Source organism: Denticeps clupeoides, chromosome 8 (assembly GCF_900700375.1).
Source record: "Denticeps clupeoides chromosome 8, fDenClu1.1, whole genome shotgun sequence".
NCBI classification, from domain to species: Eukaryota; Metazoa; Chordata; class Actinopteri; order Clupeiformes; family Denticipitidae; genus Denticeps; species Denticeps clupeoides.
The window spans coordinates 10,664,053-10,679,831 of record NC_041714.1 but is presented as its reverse complement, the minus strand read 5'-3'; the positions used below and the strand labels follow the sequence as shown (position 1 = coordinate 10,679,831).

At 42.8% G+C, this 15,779-nt stretch overlaps 1 protein-coding gene across 4 annotated transcripts in view; it reads left to right on the top strand.

The window, feature by feature from the left end:
- Nucleotides 1-4,999: 4,999 nt before the first annotated feature.
- LOC114795237 (serine/threonine-protein kinase MARK1-like) overlaps nt 5,000-15,779 on the top strand; it is a 28,402-nt gene continuing 17,622 nt past the window's right edge. For all 4 annotated transcript variants that reach the window (XM_028988194.1, XM_028988192.1, XM_028988193.1 and 1 more), the window contains exons 1-3: nt 5,000-5,395; nt 11,660-11,863; nt 14,973-15,026. In XM_028988194.1, coding sequence (XP_028844027.1) covers nt 5,345-5,395; nt 11,660-11,863; nt 14,973-15,026 — 309 coding nt within the window. In that variant the 5' untranslated portion in view covers nt 5,000-5,344. The remainder of the gene's footprint in view (nt 5,396-11,659; nt 11,864-14,972; nt 15,027-15,779) is intronic.

The window sequence follows — 15,779 nt, the reverse complement described above, 5'->3', positions numbered from 1 at the left end:
TAAAAAGACATAAAGGCATAGTGAGAAGTTGTTGGTGACATTGCATTTCCCTGCTGTGGGATGTGAGTAAATGCAGAAAAAAGTATTAAATTTATGGTTTTACTGCATGCCATTTGAAACTGGAAGGCAAAGACAGGATGAAGTCACTTATTGCGACTGGCAAACATGGCTTTTAAAAGACACGTGTGTATGCTGTCTTTAATACTATACAGCATCAGTAGAATGCATCAACTCATCTGTCAACTGCCTTCACGCCATGTCACCAACGTGAAATATTGGGGTCACCGTGTTTCTACAAACAGCCTTACCATATGCCATGAAATAAACACACAGGGCTTTGTACTTTGAGTTGGTCCCTGGGCTGAAAAATGCATCTTGAAATTCACTTTTCCCAAATATAGTCTAAATCACTTCCTGAGACATTACTAATTACTTGTGGTATAATGTTAAATACTACATTTTCACACCACAAAAATAAATGAGTTTAGTGATCTTATCATTTTTAACAAAAAGGTCTGTGAAGGAAAATAATTACTTACTAGTAATGCAGCGTTCCAAGGTTGATCCATTATGTTGCATGGGTTTACAGACTATTTTGTGATTCACTCAATGTCTTCTCTAGTAGTCATTACAGTTGAACGCAGAATTGGCAGCTTGGTTGCCTACTATGTGTATTAATGTTAGAATAAAATCTGAATGAAATCTTTGCGTGATTATTTGATGCAATAAAAAAATGGTATAAATGAAAAAGTCGTTTTACAGCACATGGAGCTTCTGTAAGACAGAAGGCATGTATAAATGCAAGCCAACCATGAAATTGCTGCACTTCTGTGAAGCAGCTGGGTGGGAGAGTTGCTCACAATGATGATGATGAGTAGCAAATGAGCTGGCAAATGAAGCCAGACATCTAAAAATACATTAATATTAAGGCCCTCGTACCTTTGAGGTGAATCCATGAAGTGAATCCTGCTCTGAGCATTACCTGTGGCCTCTGCTACCTCATCCTTCCTCACACCTCTTCAATGCACACCTGTCCAGGATTGCAGGCTGGATGAGTTATTTTTCAAATCTTTCCACTTTCCCAAATCCCAACCCCTGTAGGGGTGCTGCTGTGTGACTGACAGAGTAACAGGGCCATATTTCCCCCCTGACGGCCCAGACATTAATTAATTAGTTTCGTAAGTAGAGTCGTGTTATGAAGGCAAGTTGGACAGCCAAAGTAATGGAGGGATTGCTTTATCCCCGATCAAATTCCACTCTTGTCTTGCGCATCTTGCCTTCCAAAAATGTTCAGCATACCAGCGGGTTTTTATTGACTTGTTGGAGCACACAGAGAATGCATGCTCTGCCTTGTAAGGTGCGCTTCTATGGTTCACATTCAATCTTGCAAGATATGAAGCCAAAACAATATGACAAATGAAAATATAACACAAGGCGGTGTGCATAAAGGGAGGGATTTGGGGAATCCTCTAATCAAGGCCTTTACAGAAATCACAGGTAGCACCCAACAATGCACAGAATGCAAAGCTAAAAACCATCATTAGCAGTTTACCTTCACAGTACATGGCACATGTTAGCATGGAAGACATGAATTTATGATAAGTTCATTAAAACCCTTCATCATATAATTTTTCGTCCAGCATATCGTAACTCCAAAGACAGAGTTGTTGGTGCTTGGAAGCATTAAAAAATTATAGAGATTCTAGGGATTAGCTCGGTGCCTCATTTTTAAGATGATTTGCACATTTGGGAATGATCCCTTTTAACTTGATCTTTGATCACATGTGCACAAAGGACCACTTTATCTTGTTTGACACAAGCAAGTCAAGAGACAATGGTGATGAGCGGTCCGTTGCAGCAAGCGACTGAAAGTGTAGTAATTGTTGCTTAAACGATGCAGAATAAGGATCAGGGTGACACACGAGACACAAGTAGAGAAAGAAAAAGTGTGCAGTGCAGCTGGTAGAGCTTTTGTAGTATCAGTTCACTGCCAGTATGGACAAGCCTGCTGTCTCACCCACCTGTAGCTGTGTGCACATGCAGGAAGTTAGTGATACGCATCTGATTAAAACACTGTAATCACTTTACTGCAACACTCTACCTGACATCCTACTCTTACCGGCTCCTGCAACCATTTTAATGTGCACTTCTCTTAAATAACTGTCTGCGTTTGTAATCGCTTTTCGCCTGTGGTGTACACTGCCTTACTGTGCAAACCCATACAGGTTTTGAAATCCATTTTCAAATGCAATGAAAACGCTCATTACGCTTGCACTAGTTTATAATTATTGGTGATTTATGGCTGTAAAGTGTCAATGTGCAAGTTACAATAAATGCTATCATTTGCCACTCTACTCTTGTGAAACTGCAGCAAACAAAAGACACGTTGTTCACATTGTTTATGTTCCGAATTTAAATTGCACGTAGCATACGATGCTACTATGATCTTGCAGTTGTGTTTGTGGAGTAGTTAATATGAAATGAATAACAGAATGGAATGGCCTGCGCAGAGCAATCTGCTGTTGCTTCTGCTGAGTAGATAAGTGCTGCCCTGTCGAGGCGTGATCTATGCGGATCAAATGCAGAATTTCAGCAATGTCCGTATCCTTGCCAAGATCCAGTGTTTTCCGCTTTTGTTTTGCCCATGTTACCCGCTTTATGTTCGGTTTTGTGGTCTACATTTACCATTGTGCATCATTTATGGAGTCAAATGTCCTAAAGAGATAATTACATTACATTTAGTTATACTATTATAAAATAATATCACAAGTTAGTGTTTGTTTTCAAGTTGTAATTCGAAGGGATCTTGTCAAGAAATAGTCATTTAACTTTAAAGAATACTAATTTAGTCTTCTGTTCAACACTAGACTAATGGTGATCTGACATTATAACTTAGCGATAAATATATTTTAATTGTTAAACCCGATTACAGTACCCTGCATAGTAACCCGAAAATCGTGTCGAGGTCTTTTCGATGTTAAACACTCCCACCTAGCGCCCACATCTCGTCATTACAGGACAAAGGCTCACATCCATCATTTGTTTATTATATTTATGCTATAAATAACATATACTATAAATCAAATTAATTGTAAAATTGAGTACAAATTAAGAATGACATTTGGAAAATGTGGGCTTGAAATGCAAGTAGGAGAATGTTTAACAAAATAAGTTTGATCTTTTTAAAAGTACAGTTATTGCAAACAGTTGTGAAAATCACTCAAATATTGGTTTTCACAAAGTTTGCAGCTTCAGTGTTTTTAGATCTTTTCGTCAGTTGTTTCTGTGGTGTATTAAAGTTTCAAAGGCTTACAAGGCCCTTTTTTCCCACAAACCTCTGCTATTGGCCCTGACATGCTGTCAATCAATTTTTGGGTCAAATCCTGACTGATGGTGACCCATTCCTTCATAATCACTGCTTGGAGTTTGTCAGAATTTTTTGTGGGTTTTTGTTTGTCCACCCGCCTCTTGACCAGAAGATCTTAATTGGACGGTTCAGGGAGTTTCCTGGCTATGGAACCTATATTTAACGTTTTGTTCCTCGAGAGACTTCACACTTTGGCCTTATGACACGGTGCTACATCATGCTTTACTGTTGGCACGAGACAGGACTGATGGTGGTGCTCACCCTTTCTTCTCTGGGCAATCATTTTTCCAGATGCCCCAAACAATCAGACAGAGGCTTCATCAGAGAAAATGACTTTACCCCAGTCCTCAGCAGTCCAATCCCTTAACTAACTGCAGAATATCTGTCTGTCCTTGATGTTTTTCTTGGAGAGAAGTGGCTTCTTTGCTGCCCTTCTTGACACCAGACCATCCTCCGAAAGTCTTTGCCTCACTGTGTGTGCAGATGCCCTCACACCGTCCTGCTGCCATTCCTGAGCAAGTTCTGCAGTGGTGGCACCCCGATCCCGCAGCTGAGTCATTTTAGGAGACGGTCCTGGCGCTTGCTGGACTTTCTTGTGAACCCTGAAGCCTTCTTCACAACACTTGAACTTCTCTCCTTGAAGGATTTTGATGATCTGATAAATGGTTGATTTAGGTGCAATCTTAATAACAGCAAAATCCTTGCCTGTGAAGCCCTTTTTATGCAACACAATGACGACTGCACACGTTTCCTCGCAGGTAACCATGGTTAACAGATAAACAACAATGACTTCAAGCATCACACTCCTTTTAAAGCATCCAGTCAGCTATTCTAACTCAATCAGGAGTTGAAATGCAGTGGAAATGTTTTTTTGGGGGATTAAGTATTAAGTTCATTTTCATGGCAAAGACAGACTTTCTGGACTATAGATGCAAATTGCCATAAACTTTGTTAAAAACTTTGTGTCATTCTCAAAACTTTTGGCCATGACTGTACAGGCTTTCTATGTTTCTCTGTGTGTGTGAGAGAGAGAGGGGGAGAGGGAGATACCAGTGTTAGCCATAAGATGGTGGAGTAGGCCAGATCTTATTTTGGATACAGCTTTTGACTCTTTGACGGTTCATAACGTTGTTATTACGGGTTCGTAATAACGGCGGGCCAGGTCACCTTGGTTTATGTTCAGTCATATGCACATAGCAGAATGTAACATACGTACATTCGGACAACAGAAAGAAGGAAAGAGCCCCGGTCACACAGGCTATAGAACCGCATACAATGAAAGCATATGAATGAGTTGGGGGTGGGGGGGGTCGGAAGGAAGTGTGTGAAGTAGGGTGACATTTTCTACCAGGGGTGACATTTCGGCACATCCCCCCCGCTGCTGGCGGTGCCCCCCTCTGGTAGTGCAGGAGAAGTTGAATCAGCGCTGGAGTGTCAGACTCTCTCTCCCTATCTATCTATCTATCTATCTATCTATCTATCTATCTATCTATCTATCTATCTATCTATCTATCTATCTATCTATCTATCTCTCCCTGTCTCTCTATATATTTATCTATCTCCCTCTCTCTCCCTGTCTCTCTCTCTCTCTATTTATCTATCTCCCTCTCCCTGTCTCTCTCTCTATTTATCTATCTCCCTCTCCCTGTCTCTCTCTCTATTTATCTGTCTCCCTCTCCCTGTCTCTCTCTCTATTTATCTATCTCCCTCTGTCTCTGTCTCTCTTTTACCGGTCCGGTGTCTCCGTTACTTCCTGGAGGGGGGGCTCCATCGCCCTTTCTCCCCCCGGCTCCGTGGCGCCCTGAAGGCCGGTGATGTGGTGGCGAAGCGGGCCGGAGATGAAGATGTAGAGCCGGACCGCCGCCGTCCTCTCCTCCGCTCGCCCCTTTTTTCCTCGCACCGCCGAGCCCGCTGCATCGTGAGACGGTCTAAAAAAAAAACCAAAAAAAGGCAAAAAAAAACTAAAAACCAGACAAAATGTCGACCAGGACGCCTCTGCCCACAGTGAACGAGCGGGATGCGGAGAACGTGAGTACCGGGACGTGAGTGGAGCCGGCGCGTCGACGGCGCGGCCAGAACCGGGGGAATTAGCCTGCTAGCCCGCTGACTGGAAGTGCGCAGGATAGCCGGTGTTATTATTGCCATTGTCCCTTTTCGGCGCGGCGACGTTCCACGTCAAAGCGTTCGTGTAGAACGTGTCGCCCCTTTTCGCCTCTCTCCTTTCGCCTTTTTTATTACACACGTTGCGCATTTCGTCGGATTCATTTTCTTGTATCGGCAGGCTGCCCGCGCCGGCTAGCACGCCGCCTCTAGCTGTCACCTTTATTCCTCCCACCGGTTTGTCGTTTCGTTCCTAGTTCGTCGTTTGTCCAGCGTGCTCGTACATTTTGCACACATGCCTCGCGGTCTCCTTTATTCTAGAGACGTGTCCTTTCACATGCCGTGAAACAAGTTTTTTTTTTTTTTTTTTTTAATGTCATGACACTGTCTTGTTTATTTATGCCAGCAGCCGATTGTCCTACTTAGTAGAAAAGCGAAAGCTGCTGCCTGCTTTTAAAAAAATAAATAAAATAAAAAAAAATCAATCAATCCTCTGTTCGGCTGACCCGATCATTGCCGGCGGAGCCAGATCATTTCTGTGTGACTCATTTTCTCATCAAAGGTCACTGAAAGGGCTTTGGACGAATACAGAATTCAGGATAAAAAGGAATGGGCCTTTGCAAAAGGTCAATCGAAGTGCTTTACAAGCATCGTCATTAATAAAGAATGCAACAATTAATCTGATCATGCATGGCTTATGAAAAAGCTTGTGGTTTAAATGGAATATCTATCTATCTATCTATCTATCTATCTATCTATGTAGAGAGGGGGAGAGCACATTATGCACATTAAAAGCCTTATTGAGATGAGCTAGATATTTTCTTTCAGGGAGCCCGGGGTTCCCCAACTTTAGTCCCGACACAGTTTAACCTACAATTGACACAAGTACAGTTTTATCCATTGTCCATTTCCGGTTTATCCATAATATAATTGCACAAAATAGTGTGCGGCCGTAAACCGGTCCGTAACCTACGCGTCGTACGCTGACGTAGCCGCCAGCGGCTCACGCTGCTCTGCGGGACCGCAGCCCTACAGGAATGTAGATGAGGAATCCTGCTCTACATTCACTGAAACAGTTGAGCCTGCGCTTAGTAGTCACACAGCGCTGCAAATAATCAAGATAGCAAATTTAAGACCAAGTCCCTCAGAGTCTGTTTTTGTATTATGTTTTTAAGATTTGTAAGTAACATTTTCAGTAAATGCGCTTTCTCAATCTGGCCAATTCAACTTTTCAGTGATTGTTTTTGTATTTAAGCGCTAACCAAGTGCGTGCTAGATCTTGCACCATGCACATTATTTCCTGAGACCCGGGGCAAAACAAACCATCAGTGGCACTTTTACATCTGGTTCACAAACAGGTGTAAAATGGTGTAAAATCCCATGTTAGATATATGGCATCACGGGCTCAATATCTCCTACCTAAAGGCGTCTCACAGAGCTGCGGAAGCTTCTGGCCTCTGAAGTCTTGATCACTGGGTGAAAGAGGATAAAAAGAGGCCTGTTTGTCCTTCCTTTCGCTCTTTTATGCTACAGGTATTTGTGAGTGCATTTGGAAAGGCAGCAATATTAATTGCATCTGCAAGATTGCTGAAATGAGTGAAGTTCATCTGCACTCCAAACATCTTATCTGCCTCAGAACATGTAATATCTACTCTCCGTGCTTTTCCTTCGGTTGAATTCATTGCACCACAGTGGTGAACTGTGCAGGTGATCTTGATAAAGCATGTTCCTGCCATGACTCTTGATGGTGGAATTCGTAGTAGCTCTCAACATCGTAATGGAAAGTTCTTCGTTTGAGGATCAAAGGCAAAAATGGAAACCCACCATTGCTACGGTTTGGTTAGGCCATGAACCTATTCCCCTACTCAAAAACGGGTGCTTGAGAAGAGATTCTGGCATTTGGCAGCTCTACAGGAGAGGCGAAGGTTTCAGTGAGCCCCAGGACTGTGGAGCTGAGGAAGGATTAAGTACATGCTGCGTTATAGGAGGGCTTCTGAGCTGTTTGGTGCTAAAAAAAAATTAGAGGCTTTTATCAGTGGGCAAAAAGGGCCAAGGGACTGTACCTTTTAAGGGGTCTCGGCACACTAGAGCATATGACAGTACTCAAAGCTACCCTGAGGAAGAACTGAAAATTCCTTAGTCATGAGATCACTTATGGGGATGGTAAATCATGGCTGCCTGATGCCTAATCCCAGGCACGGGCCTGTTTTTGTATATATCTGGACATCGTGAATGGTGATGGGCTGATCAAAAGCGGGGTTGCGCTTTCCTGTTATTTTTTTATTATTATTAAATTAATCTCTGGACCTCACCCTATTTCATCTGTCACTGTATGTGTGCTGTTAAAAATGTCCTTTCAGAAACTGTATCAGTCCTCAGAATGAAATATTGTCAATGTAAAACAAACATAATGATGGTTGATAATGCACTGGATTCATCCTTCTGGAATGAGACCTCTGCAAACAGCGAGGGGGGCTTATCTGTCGATGAGATCCTCAAACATGGGCTAGCTGGATCGTGAAGGAAGGCGGCGTTGTTAACCCCTTAAAACCTTAAAACGCTTCATGGATTCAGTAGCTGCATGGAACAAAGCACCTACTTTGACAAGTCACTGCCCAAGTGAATTTCTGAGTAATTTTTAATCCGTGCAAATTCATGTGTAGCTGAGCTTGTATAGCTCTAGCATCCGAATAACAATATTATTGTGATCAGGAAAGATGAATAGTCTGTTGTACAACTGGTAAAATCCAACTCTGTGCCAAACCTTTTAAGATGCAGGAATTGGAATATTATTCTTTTAGTAACATTGCAAGGCAGAAAATTAGATACAGCGCAAGTTTGAATGACTTCCAATAGCGGAACGGCAGTTTTCTCTCTCTCCATTTGTCTTCTTCACTCTCTCTCTCTGTCTCTCTCTCTATTGTCAGGGGCTATTAATCCTCCCAAAGGAAGCCGCAAAGTCTCATGTTTCACTGTCATTGCAGACACACCATGTTGTTCTGTCCCCTTTTTGCCCTTTGGGTCCCTTTTCACACAGACACAGATACACACTTTTTGAGCGTGTGCACATTTGCCAGCAAAATCTATTATTTGTGTGCACATACATATACATTACTCACGCTCTCCCTCAGGTGCCTGCTCTGGCCTTTGCATCCAGAGAGCTGCCAGGTCAATATAAATGTATGTGAAATTCGCAATTATCTTTGTATTCCTCCTGAAATATACCATCTGCACATCCTTAACATTCTCTAAACAGGAGGACTTTTCCCTTATTTGTGCCTTAATTACAGTTTTCATGGGTGTTTGGGGACTGTTTTGAAACCGAGCACATTGTGTTCTTTAGGTCAGTCTTCAGAATTGAGGCTGGGTCTCTGACAGGGCTATTTTGTGATATTGATCTTCCATTTCTTAAGCCATTCCATTGTAGAGTTAGCTGTGTGCTTTGGTTCTTTATCTCACTGAAAGGTGCATGTTGTCAGTTCATTTCTTTCTGAGGGCTGCAGGTTTTGTTTGGAGCTGTATTTTATCTCCTCTGTCTTGACCAGAAAACTGTTGAAAAGGTGTCCCGTGACATGATGCTACCTCTGTGAAGCCTTGGCCTGAAGATTGTACTTTCTTAAGACATTTGGCCACTAGTTTGTGTGTGTGCTACTTTTAATATTATAGGAAGATTTATCTGGAAGACCTATGACAGGATGACAACCCACCCCTAAGAGCAACCAAGAGCTTTACAATATGGCAAGTAAATGGGCAATTACTATCCAATGTGGTTACCACTGGCCTCAAGGAAGCCAGTTGTCAGGGTGGAGTGACATCCTGATCTTTGCTAGAACTGTACATCCTCTGTTAGAAACTATATGTTCCCTATTTGGACAAATGTGGCCTTCGGAGGATTCTCTCCATAATTGTTTGGTGTCAGTTTAGCACATTGTACTCTAAATTTATACACAGAAACCATTTGTATCATAACGGCAGTCATAGTTGACTATAGATAGAGATAGATATGTGTTATAGATATAGATAGATATGTGTCATATATTTGTGATTGCCGGTTTGAATCCCGACCCGCCAAGGTGCCACTGAGCAAAGCATTGTCCCCACACACTGCTTCCTGGGCACCTGTCATGGCTGCCTACTGCTCACCAAGGGTAATGGCTTAAAAGCAGAAGATGCATTTCGTTGTGTGCACCATGTGCTGTGCTGCAGTGTATCACAATGACAATCACTTCACTTTAACTTTTCATTTATGTATGTACGATTTCGCCTCAAAATGATTTAAAAAATGTCATTCAAGATGGTGAAAAAGCACCATACAAAACGAAGGACATTTTCCATCCTTCTTTTTCCTGTGAGCTACTGTCATTACTGACTGACCACTTTATTCAGAGTGTCAGTCACATAATCAAACGTGAACTTGACTCCCATCCCATGGGAATCCCATGTGCATGCCGTGTCCTATGGAATTCCTAAAACATTCTCAGCCCTCGATGGTCACTAGACATGGGATACGCTTGTGGTTGTGTTATTGTAAGAAACGCAAATATACTCATCACTATATCACTGACATTGCAATATGAAACTTGTTTTTCACATGAAAATGTACACCAATGTTAATGTGGATGGTGTAAAATGGTGGATATGGAATTGTTTTCTTTATCAATACTCGGTATGATAAAGGATGGACAGGACATGACAGTACAACAGGAGTATGCTGCGCTGTAACCAGAGAGATGAAGAGAGAAAGCTGAACCAGGAAGTGAAAGGTGGTGTTAGGGCCAGAGCAGCAACATTAGTAGTTGTAGTAGTGTTAGAGGAACATGGCCTTACTGACATATGCATATGTAGGCTTGACATCATGTATCAAAGACACCTAACAGCAGCAATGATTCCTTTAATTATCCATATTTACATTTACGGCATTTATCGGTCACCCTCATCCAGAGCATCTTACAATCACTCTGGGTTAAGTCAGAGACACAATGGTAGTAAGTGGGGTTTGAACCTGGGTCTTCTGGTTCATAGGTGAGCGTGTTACCCACTAGGCTACTGCCACCCTCTATCCATCAGATATTGTGGTGGCCCTATTATCCTCAGCACCTCAGCTCCCCTATGTGCTTTCATTGCAGCTCTGTCTCGGTTGTTGGAACTGGCACGTGTGCAACTGTGGTGCGAAATGCTTGCTCCCCTAGTGTGTTCTGCCTTTCAGTCTGAGTCGGACCGCTCTGAAAGTGTGATAAACATTGTCCACACATGCTACGACAGTGTATGAGTGATCTATTTACATTTACGCCATTTATCAGACGCCCTTATCCAGAGCCACTTACAATCAGTAGTTACAGGGACAGTCCTGCTGTTGTTTGCTCTGGGACATAATGGTAGTAAGTGGGATTTGAACCTTGGTCTTCTGGTTCAAAGTCAAGTGTCTTACCCATTAGACTGCTACCACCCTTTTCAGTGACACTACACAGTCTGTTTTAGCGTGGCTTTTATGTTGAACAGTGACCAACTGGACTTTGTATGTTAGTTGTCATAAATCTTGAATGGTTTATGTTGAATGTTGAGTTGTTCACCCATCAGCACTGATAAGTACTGATAATCTGCACAATTGTTTTCTGGGTTTAGAAAAAGTTACACACCTCCTCTTTAAGAAAACCATGCTGTAAATTTGTCAATAGCATCTTCCACTGTGAAGCTAATTGAAAAGCAATATTTCTAGTCTGCCAGCTCACCAGTGTAATTCTCTGGATGTTCAACTATAGGGACATGAAATTATTGGTTGTTTTCAGAGCCCAATTTCACTTGGGCCAACTGAAGTCCATTCTGTGCTGTTCCCATTGACAGATATGTCTCAGCATTTGAAGAGTAAAGTGAGCAATCCTTTCCTGGTGGTGTCCTCTTTTCGTGTTTCAGTCATTATGGTGTCACCTTCTTCCAATCAGGAACACAATGCTCTTATGCCCTGGTTAGCCGAGGGTGTGAAGCATGACAAACAGCAGATCCCCTTTCGACCTCAGAAGTCTGGCTTCATCTGTTAATTGCACAAAGAGGAAGTGTGACGCCTCAGACGCACCTTTAGACTTTAGAAGCACCTGTGTGTGCAGGTGATGCCTCTCAGTTGCTTAGGGGCGCAGAGGCGGGGGAGGCAGCTGGTCAAGGATGCTTCTCATATCCACGCGTATTGCTTTTTTGCAGCACATGTCAGTCGATGGGTTCCCAGAAGCACCAACACCACCCACCAAGTCCAGCAGCCGCCAGAGTCTCCCACGCTGCCGCAACTCCATCACGTCTACCTTTGACGAGCACCCACATGTCGGCAACTACCGTCTCCACAAGACCATTGGGAAAGGAAACTTTGCCAAAGTCAAGCTGGCTCGCCACATACTGACAGGTCGTGAGGTGAGAGCCCTGTTTTTCTGACTGAATAATTACTTAAGTACATAAAATATTCCATTTGAATTGTTTTGGTTTGCCTTAACTCATAATTAGACATGATCATAACAGTTTAGTTTTATGTTATTATAACACCTAGAGTGTTGTACAAGCAAGTTGAAGATGCTGGCTTTTTTTCTTTTCTTGAGATGCTGTTCTCACCCCTGTCAACTGAGAGCTCTCTGACCGGATCAGGCTTCCAGGCGCGTTGTTTGTGACTTGATTAAAGCTGTGATGTCCTGGCAGACACGCAGACTCTTAACTATTTATGATGATGAATTCTTTATTTATTGTCTGTAGGTTAGTTGTCGCATTATTGTCCAGACTGGTATTTTTATTGGCAGAGGAATCTCTTTAACCTCATTAAAAATCATTGACCTTGGAACTAGGAGAGGGACAGAGAGGGACCATGCATTATCAATAGGTTGGTATCACTTCGTAATCATTATTTACTTTTTTAGTTTGTTACCACCCTCAAATAGATACAAAAGGGTAAACAGTGGGATTATCACAAAAATACTCTCAATGCCATGTCATAATGTGAGATGTTGGCACCAGTGTTTGTATGGGCCACTAAGCCTTTGTCCATGGCTGCAGAATACTAATATCATTACTGTCACGATGGCTGGACATGGCGAGGAAGGAGGACACATATGTACGATGTCACGAGACAGGGGTAGGCAGGACAAAGGGAACATCACATAACAATGACCCGACAGCGAACAGACACAAACAGGGTAGCTTTATACAATCATACACAGGTGAATACAATCAGGAAACATTGCACAGGACGAACATGAATCTCCGGTCCGACATGGTTAATCCCACGAACACCGCATGCGTTTAATGGTAGAGATAAGGTCAAGTAGCAGTGGCGTCTGTGAGCCGTTCAAGGGTGTGCGAGTGCTCTTTCCCTCCCATCAGCATGCATCGACATGAGCCATGCTTACACTGGAAGCACAGCCTCCCTGCAGTAGCCATCTCAGATAACCCCAGGCTTGGCTCAGTCTCCATAATGCTAAGCCATTTATTTTGTGCATTTTTATAGCAGCCGTCTGCTAAATACTATTATCATAGAAATCCCTGAAAATCCAGACAATACTAGATTTTTTTTTTTAGGGCCATGTGTCTTCCTAAGGGACTGGGTGAGAGGACCGGCTTAATCATCAGTGCTCTGATGCTCGTTTATGTGGGATTTCATCCACCGCCCTTTTTCCCCTCCCGTGTGGCAATTGACTTTCACTTTATATGCTGTGCTGAGTCTATGTGCTTATGCTGTTGAGGTGGTCCATGTGACGAGCCATGCAGTGATCAGTCTGACCCCTGGCCCTCCCCCCATCGACGCTGGCCTCCCCTCACAGAGGCGCTTTCTACATGGGGTGCCTGTCAGAGTGGGCTTACACTGACTCCCCACCCATCCTGCCCAAGCCACTCTGCTGTCCGGTACATGACAGCATATGTGCCGTGTGTTACTAATGCTCTGAATTATTTACAGGGGTGGGCACATTCACCTTCTGTCACAAAAGGCGGTGAATTATTTATACCTACACATGTGATATAAATTCCATTTATTTAATGCACTCTGCATTCGGGGTGTGATACCTGTGGTACCCACACATATGTATTGTCTAATGTATCGATGTATTCAGCATGGTCACGTCTTAAGAAAATAAAAGTGCAGTTGTGCCTGGACACACAGACACATAGACTCACTCATACACAAATGCAGGATTGTTGTCGCCCTCCCCCACACATCCCCCGCTCTCTCCTACGCCATTTGTCTCTGTTTTGGAGCAGCGGGACTGTGGAGTGGAAGCAGCAAGAGGAAGTGAGGTCTGTCTCTTTGCACCTGCCCACCTAAGACGAGCTGAGAATAGCAGCTTCCTGCGCGCATCGTGCCTCACCACTGCGCTTCTCTCCCCTCCTGATTACACAACCAGCGGGGCGCTTCAATCATGGCTGCTCTAAATCAGTGATGCTCCGCTGTTCCCTCGGCATCCTTTGGACTGAACAGAGCATTGCACATTCTGCACTCCCTGAAGGTTCAGCAGAACTAATTTTAGAAGGGATCAAAATTATTCATTTTTTTGTAATTACAGAGCTGATTCTGAATGCAAGAAATTAGTCTTTCTCATCTCCTTTAGCTTTAACAGGGCCTTCTTAGTAGTAGGTGGGAGGATGGTGTTTTATCCCTTTTAGGTGTCTCTCCTTGCATGTCTTAGCAAGTGAAGAGCTTTATTACCAGCCTGGATTGGAGAATAAAATGCCCTCAAAATCAGAATATGTTCAACACTCTTACAATTGCTCTAAAAATATTCAGTTTTCTGATTATTATGACTGACTTCTTAACTGATAGTTATTCAACCTGTGACAAAGGGGACAGGACAATACTTTAGCATAGTCATACTTTATTGATGTGTTTCTGAAGAATGCTTACAGTAAAATTGTTTTACATACATTACACGGTGTAAACAAACAAAATAAGCTCCATGATCATATGGAGGCTCACTCTCTATTGTGCTGTTGTTAGTGTGATTCTGTTGCGTCAGAGCCGGTCAACTAGGCAACTACTATCTGAAGTCAGCTCTGAAGGGGTGTCCTGCATGGGGTCAGAAACCCAGGAGTTTACCAGCAGCAAATGGGAGGTTTTGTGCTGGCAGATGTTGGAGGCTTCTGGCCTGAGGTTCAGTGGAAAACACATCATCAGTCTCCACTCGTGAGCCTCGCCACAGGGAGGAGGGGTGCAGAGAGTAATGCCCTCTGCTTATGAGGAATATGCTGCAGATCTCTCTGGATAAAAGCAACTGCCAGATGAATACATGTAAATATAAGATTTCATTCTAATAAGGCCGCGCTGATTCGGCACACTGTCCACTTTATGCAAAACACATAAAATGGACAGTTTCTGTAAACATTTTTTCTGGCTGATGCAAACAGGAAAGATGCAAACAGGAAAGTAGTGCGTATGGAAATAATCTCTATAGCAAATGTTTGTGTGTATTAGCCTCAGCTATGCCATAGTCTGTTGTTGAAAATTAATCTTTAAGACATTCATACCAATTTTTTTTCTTGACAGGTCGCAGTGAAGATAATAGACAAAACACAACTCAACCCCACTAGTCTACAAAAGGTAAGGTCAAGAAATACCCACCAACCATTGTGAAGCTAAAACATTGTCACAATGGGTATGCAAATGTAGCATGTTGACGGGAGCTGCATGTGTGTTTAGTCGACCCTGACTTTTAGGGACTCGTGGACTTCTGCACAGTGAAACAATACTGTATTTCATCCATTACTGATTCACAACATCTTTTTATCTGGGGTTGACTTGATTTATTTAATATCTATTTTCACTCCTACTGAATTTGTTGTAATCATGGTTTATAGTTACAGGAGCATTTAATCTATCAGCATAACCATCACTATTTTAACCCAAAAGCCAGGAGACATCAGCCTTTGTCTCTGCCAAATTCTTCTATTCTTGACCACATGTTCACCAAAAATGCATACAAGCATGAGCAGTTGCCTCTTTATCCAGACATTGACCAAAAATTACTGTAATTTATATAATTTAGTTATCACATTTGCCACAGTCTTTGGACACTTCAGGATTTGCTGGAAGAAGCTCGTCTCATCCAGTCAAGAGAGGGAGAGGCTTGCTCGGTTGATTTCAGGCATTACTCATCATTAGTCATGGGATCTTGGGGGAGCTGGTGCTGTTCATATTTGGTGTTTGTGTGCATGGTTGTCCTGATAAGACGCGTTTATGTGTAACGTTGCTGAAAACAATATTTTTCACTTACAAAATGCTGCAGGACTGCTGTTACCTGTTTGTAATGAATGGGATTGTTACCATTTAACTACAGAATCAGCATGCTCACAG